This window comes from Osmerus mordax, chromosome 20 (assembly GCF_038355195.1).
Source record: "Osmerus mordax isolate fOsmMor3 chromosome 20, fOsmMor3.pri, whole genome shotgun sequence".
NCBI classification, from domain to species: Eukaryota; Metazoa; Chordata; class Actinopteri; order Osmeriformes; family Osmeridae; genus Osmerus; species Osmerus mordax.
In genome coordinates this window covers 2,162,527-2,169,876 of record NC_090069.1, presented here as the reverse complement: position 1 = coordinate 2,169,876, position 7,350 = coordinate 2,162,527, and the positions used below count along the sequence as shown (strand labels likewise).

The 7,350-nt window shown below is 47.6% G+C and overlaps 1 protein-coding gene across 1 annotated transcript in view; it reads right to left on the bottom strand.

Annotated features, from left to right (window-relative positions):
• Nucleotides 1-7,350, bottom strand: part of adamts6 (ADAM metallopeptidase with thrombospondin type 1 motif, 6) — a 38,408-nt gene that overhangs the window by 29,240 nt on the left and 1,818 nt on the right. The window contains 7 exon segments of the mRNA XM_067258690.1: nucleotides 64-133; nucleotides 3,012-3,049; nucleotides 3,051-3,134; nucleotides 3,137-3,163; nucleotides 3,637-3,720; nucleotides 3,907-4,101; nucleotides 5,554-5,766. Of these exon segments, the coding sequence (XP_067114791.1) occupies nucleotides 64-133; nucleotides 3,012-3,049; nucleotides 3,051-3,134; nucleotides 3,137-3,163; nucleotides 3,637-3,720; nucleotides 3,907-4,101; nucleotides 5,554-5,766 (711 nt within the window).

The window sequence follows — 7,350 nt, the reverse complement described above, 5'->3', positions numbered from 1 at the left end:
CACACACACACACACACACACACGCCTCCCACTGAGCCCCCCTCCTCATGGTCACGTCGGGACCAGTGGGTGGAGGAATGAGGAACACTTACCCAGGGTACCACAGGGTTTGTTCTTGTAGGTGCAGATGTCCATACCTGTGGGCAGAACAGGGACACAGATGTCAGATGTTGCTGGATTTTAACCGTGAACCCTGGTGTGTGCTGTGAATATGTTCAGATTATGTTGTTTTCCATCCTTGTCCGTCGTTTAACCTTCCATGTTCACCTTTCCAGACAGTCCAGATAATCACCCGACGGTGACCTTTCACAACCGCTACGGGACGAGAACTGTGACTCCAGAAACTTCCACCCCAGAACCCATTATGGGGGTTTAGCTCAAACTTGGCGCCCTCTGACTAAGACCCGCGTCCTAAATGTCAAGCGGCTAACACTCTCAGCAACCAGGCGTCCAGCGCGCAACACAGCCCTACTCCTCCCCTCTCTCCCCCAACACCCTCTCTCATAATCCAATATGACAAAGGAGAAAGAGAAAAAAAACTGTAGAGAAAGAAAAGGACCACCGTACATTTCAAACCAATGATCCAATCATTCGTAAGCTTTTAATCTATTAAAAAACCCAAGACGCCCGCAAATTCAATTTAGCTCCGTCTCTCCACCGCTGCCCTCCTCCTCACCTCCCCACCCCCCCCCCCCCCCCCCCTCCCTCCCAGATGGACCGTCTTCCAAACCAGTGAGGTACGGTCTCCGGGACAACCCAGAACCCGACCTCATTTGGAACATCTATTTATTTTGATTTACTTTCTTTAATTTCCCTCTGTGTCTTCTCAAACATGACGGGGGCCGCGTTCCCAAATGAGCCACCGCGACCTCCAACCCTCCACGTTAGCGCACAGCCTAATAAAGTCACAGCGCCGCGGACGGGGGATCCACTAGCCCCCGGTGAGAGAGAGAGAGAGTTTGAGCTCACTGAACAAACAAGACTGGGAGGATAAGGAACCATCGGAAAGGACTGGAAGGATAAGGACAAGTCTGAGCGCTCGGCGTGGTAGCGGGGAACGAGTCGCGCCCCCGCGTCATCGACGCTCGCCGGATGATGTCTTCCTCCTTCAGTGTGTGACCGCCACCGCGGGAGCCACGGCAACCGTCGCTGTGACATCGTGTTGACAAGGCCACAGAGGGACCGAGCTGTCATCGAGCCGGGAGGGTCGTTCTAACATTTAGTCATTTAGCATACGCTCTTATCCAGAGAGACTTACAGTAAGTACAGGGACATTCCCCCCGAGGCAAGTAGGGTGAAGTGCCTTGCCCAAGGACACAGCATCATTTGGTTGGCATAGCCGGGAATCAAACTAGCAACCTTCTGATTACTAGCCCGATTCCCTAACCACTCAGCCATCTGACTCCCATTCTAACAGGAGCTGTCTTGCCCACGGTTGCTGCTACAGGGTGAGGCAACTGGAGGTGTTGTTAGGCTAAAACACTTTGACCCGATTGGATGATCACATTATTTCGAACGTCTCTATTGGCTTTCCCTTGAGTCAACGCATCAAGTAGGGACACACACACGCACACACAAACCCTGGGCCCAGTAAAAAGCGAGTTCAAGCAATACAAATAACAAACGGCCACACCTTCGTCCATACACACTTAAAGAGCCAAAGCACTGCACAGAGAGTCAAGGGAGTCAGGTGGCTGAGCGGTTAGGGAAGCGGGCTAGTAATCAGAAGGTTGCCGGTTCGATTCCCAGCCCTGCAAAATGACGTTGTGTCCTTGGGCAAGGCACTTCACCCCTACTTGCCTCGGAGGGAATGTCCCTGTACTTACTGTAAGTCGCCTCTGGCAAAGAGCGTCTGATAAATGACTAAATGTAACTATACTGAACATCTTCCTGAGCAGCATAGCAATGGGTCCCCACCATCAAACAGACATCATCGTAAAAATCCTTTGGAATCTTATTATAGTCGCAGGGTATCATTAGTCATAGATGAAATACCCACGCACAATAAATGTCTCCAGACAGGAGCGTTGCTAGCACAAACAGTCCTAAAACCACAGTGCTCCCTCTTTAAGGTGCATTCCACTATGGAAGCTTGGAGTGTTCTCCAGACATGTGGTTAATAAGAGCTTCCAGGGTCCACCAGCAGCTATTTAATACTTTGTCCTAATGCTCCCGCATCCTAGGGTTCCCAACGGCGCTTTTCCCCGACAGCTTGTTGTCTCGTTACATCAGGCCTGATAGTCTCCAAAACGTCTTCCTCTACCCCTTCTCCCTCCGTCGGTCAGACGAAGGCTGCAGTTGTCTTCCTTCACGGCCACAATGAAAGAGGCCGGAGGGGCCTCTTTCATTGTGGCCTGTTAGAAGGGGGGGGGGTCAGGTGGCTGAGCGGTGAGGGAGTCGGGCTAGTAATCAGAAGGTTGCTGGTTTGATCCCGGCTCTGCCAATTGACGTTGTGTCCTTGGGCAAGGCACTTCACCCTACTTGGCCTCGGGGGGAATGTCCCTGTACTTACTGTAAGTCGCTCTGGATAAGAGCGTCTGCTAAATGACTAAATGTAAATGTAGAAAACCTGTTTGTTGCAGAGCCCAGAGAGTCAACAGCAATGCTTTAGCCCGTGTCAATCACAGGCCGGCGTCTCCTCTCCAGAAAAAACAAGCAGGGGAATATATACTTTAGTTGCTAGGTTACGTAGGCCAAAACAACACCGCCAACAATGAAGTCAATTCAGGTAATGACCGTGTTTTTGTCGCGGCCGTTGTCGACGCCCATTAATTGTGGGGCGAGAGGTACGGAAGAGACGTGGACTCTGTTCACCTTCTTATTCGCTTCACGCGGAACATCAGAGGCCCCGGTACACAATCGAAGCACTGTTAGGAAAGGAGGGGTTCGAATCCGAGCCGCACGTTTGAAGTGGAAACTTGCGTAAACCCTGATTACACCGTTGGCAGTGAGGTCGATGGATAGGCCCGGGGGGGGGGGGGGGGGGGGGGGGGGGAGGGTTAGGGAGCACTCACCGGGTTATGAGAACCGCGTTGTCATGGTGAGCCATGGCCGTTCTCTGGGATGCTGTTTCCTTCTCCGTGGTGAGAGAGGATGGACTTCTGCCACTTGCAGAAGCTGTCCAGGGACTTGTCGGGCATGGTGGTTTGATCCTCAGGTTGGGCTGGGAACCACATCAGCAGAGTCACCTCAGCGCACACACACACACACAGACACACAGCCCTGCACACTACCTCGGGACTCAGTCATCCGGTGGCTCACCGGACTAATGCGTGCACCATGGAGGCCTGGGTTCGAATCCACCCCAGGCCCTTTACCATGTGTCCATTCTGTCTCTCTCCTCACTTCCTGCCCCTCTCAAACACACCATAAATAATAAAGGCCAAAATGCAGCTGAAAATATATATTAAAAAAGACTGACAAATCCGTCCTATCTAGTTTCGATAAACTGTAGCAGTGAGAGTCAGCCAAACATTGTTTGCCTTTATAACGATATGGTTGTGGATTCTTGCGTGTTCGTTTTTTTTGTGTGTCAGTGAGAGATAGAGACCAACGGCAGTGAAAGATTGAAAGACTGTGTGTGTGTGTGTGTGTGTGTGTGTGTGTGTGTGTGTGTCCAGAGAGAGATCCACTCACCTGATCTTCAGTTAGCACAATCAACCTGGTTACAATAATGTTCACAACATTTCCTAGACTGGCATCACGGTAAAGTTTGGCAACCTGACCTCCAGAAAAGAAAAAAACACACAAAGTCAGACAAATTGTGTCCATGAGTGTGTCCAAACACTGGACAGGTCATACACACACAAATACCAAACAACATCCATCAAACGTAAAACTGAACAACGTTCCAGTCATCACAAAGACACAAAAAAGTCGAAAGTCTAAAAGCAGGATCAAACTTACAATATTCATCACAGACAGGATGTAGGGTTCTATGTCTTTGCGTCCATGGTAACCGACCATCATTTTGTCGGCGACCACCAGAGTCTCTACGAAGCGCTCGGTGCTGACGGAACGCTTCTGCCTGCGCCCGTGGGCCGCTGCCGTTGCCGGGGCGACAGGGGGCGGGGGGGCAGGGGTGCCGAATGGCCAAGGTTTCTGTTTTTTTTGTGAAGTCTGTGAACGACAAACATTCCAGACACAAGCCTGTTAGTTGTGACAAAAAAAAATATGTTTTAAAATCTGCTTGCTATGTTGTTTGTACACCATTCTAAATAGGCTGTGATCAAATCTAGCAATGACACACAATCAGTTGGGGACTGTTCATGAAACTGAGAGTCATAACTGTGACATCATCATCAACACAATTTGACACTGTGAAAGACTTAAACGGCTGATTGCTTTGGCTGTTATCAACATAAAATCATCGCATTCTTACATCCACACGACACGATGGTAATCGCGCACAGTCCGTTTGAAGGCAGGAACAGTGAGTGTGTGAGCAGGAAACACAAACGAGGGGAATCCAGCCCTCTGAACCTGAAGCTGAAAGGCAGCTTTATGGATCAGATGCTCTGGGACGGAGCTGAAGACAGGGCATGTTGGAACCTGCCGCTGAGAGATGGTTTGCCTCGCTCTCCCAGGCTAACGATACTACAGTTACATTTAGTCATTTAGCAGACGCTCTTATCCAGAGCGACTTACAGTAAGTACAGGGACATTCCCCCGAGGCAATTAGGCTGAAGTGCCTTGCCCAAGGACACAACGTCAGTTGGCTTGACCGGGAATCAAACTGGAAACCTTCGGATTACTAGCCCGATTCCCTCACCGTTCAGGCCACCTGACTCCCTACTACTACATACTACTGTTGTAGCTTGAGACTTGAGGAGCTGGAGAATGTTTCGCTTGCCTTTCTCCACGGCGATGGTTTCGATGTCTTCGCCTCATTGAGTGAATTTACCTCCTTTTTTATTGGTTGTCATGCATGATTATGGGGGTGGGTCGAGATTTATTCACGATTCAAGAGTCATTTCTTGAGGTTTTAACAGTTGGGAGGGGATTGGGTGTAAAAGGGAGAGTGGAGAACCATTTTTTCTGTTCTTAAGCTGTTCCTCTGCCTCCTTGTTCCACCTTGTTCCACCTTGTTCCACCTTCTGGATCGCCCCTTCATTTCTGGGACCAGAGGAACCACATGTGTTTGTCCTTGAACGGTCTTGACCAGGAGAACTCTCTCTCTTTCTCTCTGACCTTTGTCTAGTAACAATGGTTGAGGACGTAGGACTTAAAACGTTTGTTTCTAACCCGTTTGCCTTATCATTGATTTAATGGATTTATTTAAATTGGTTCAAACCCAGTCCAGGGTATCAAGTACAGTGATATTCAGATCATTTGGACCTGTCTTAACCTGTTCTGTGTTTTTATGTAGGCCACAAAGAAACCAAGACACTTCCTTCACCCTACTATGTATTTTATGTATTTTTAATTTGATATATTTACTCCTATATGTTGAATGTATGCACCTTCCTGCCAAAGTAAATTCCTTGTCTGTGCAAACTTTCATGGCGATTAAAACCCTTTCTGATTCAGATTCTGATATAACCGTTCCTTCACACCAGCCTCAAGCCCAACCAGGAAGGAAGTTCACCAACCTGAGACCCCACAGCCGTACTCCTGGCCGTGGTCTTGTGGCGAGGGGATGGAAGTCTTCTTATAAATAACATGCTGCTGTGCTTCCTCCAGGTCCCACGAACTGGACGTCGGAGAAGATCTATTCTTTAACGGCTCTATTATATACTGCTCTTCTTCTGTTGTGATAACGCCATGCTTGTTGAAAAACAAGAACATTAAACGAGAAGTTATGACCAGAGACAACATCACAGGAAACAGTACAGAGTTGATCAAACTGTAATGTCAGCGTCTTAATAATAAATGTCAAGTTAATACATTAAACCGCTCATGGAACACTATTCACGCATTATGCTATTATGAAATGGCATTTGACAAACGTTCCTATGATGTTCATTATAACAAGCTACAGCATTACTAAAGCGCATCATGAACCAGACCGAACGCTTTCGCACCACAGGTAATAAAAGTTAAACGATTGTAATCCTAGGAGGTAATAGTTTCTTCTAAACTCCAAGTCACGTTGCAGCGCGTATATCTCCTATCTCCCCATGTTGCAGTTCAAAACACCCCACACTCTGAAGCAATTTGATAAATCATGTTATAACAACCAATTACACCAAGAACAACACTATAATTACTGGGCCTCCGACCAAAGAACATAGTGATCTGCCCTTGTACGCCCCCTTTATAATATATATTGAAAAAGTACTTTAAAATGTGTTTATAGAAAACATTGGCAGGTTGGGTTGGTACATAAAACCCACAATGAAACCAGTTAAAAAAGCCCAAACTGGCACACAACCACAACAAATTCATATTTGATCAACAAAAAAATCTCACGCTGATGTCAAGATATCACTGTCTGGCAACTCGTGAGATTAAAACAGAGATTCATTTTGGTTATGTCCATTTTTGGTACTATTAAAACTGTCTGAGGCTAAGCAGACCTAATGCTAATTCAATTTATGATACTCCTGCTCACAGTTTGCCAATTCGCTTGGCGGCAACGACAGTGATGCATGTTTTTTTCCACATGATTGCAATTGGCAGAAAGAAACAGGGCTTTTTCCTTGTTTTGAAATTCAAAGTAAGCGGAATAAGAGTTTTCCAAATGCTTCCAAGTCTGTAGTTGACTGAGGTCCTGGCCAGTTGTTAAGAGTCAGACTCTAATAGCCTGGGGAACAATGCCTCTGCTTCAGTAATTAGCTGCCTTGTTAAGGGCTTTTAGAAAGGCAAACATATTAAGTTTCTCTACACACTGAACACAGATGCCAAACCTTACGTTATCCCTGACCTCTCCTATCTATACAGTGGAGATGAATGTAAACACAGCCACACCACATCCTCACAAGTCTTTTAGGAGCACTTGTGCTCTGCTATTGAGGACAGGGGAACGGGAGAAGCTACCCTAAACAAAGAGATGGTCGGGACTGTTAGCAGACAACAACAAGACACACCCTGATTCCTGTCGGCCCCAGGACACGGAGCACCTAAGCGTCTGTTTGTCCTCTGCAAAGGCTGTGAAGGGAAAGCTTCTCTGAAGAAGATCTTATCGGGACTTTTCCCTCTCCTCGGATCACCTTACCCCACACTGAGACACAGCCACCGTGCCATGTGGATCGGAGCCAAAATGCTATTTAGCAAACTACACGTGGTCTAATCCTCTGACATTAGGTCCAAGGGATTGTCTGAGGTAAGCACTGCAGAGTCTTCTCATTAACTGCTAAGGATTCATGAGATAACCCGAGGCAGACAAACCAGAGACTATACTTCCCTCAG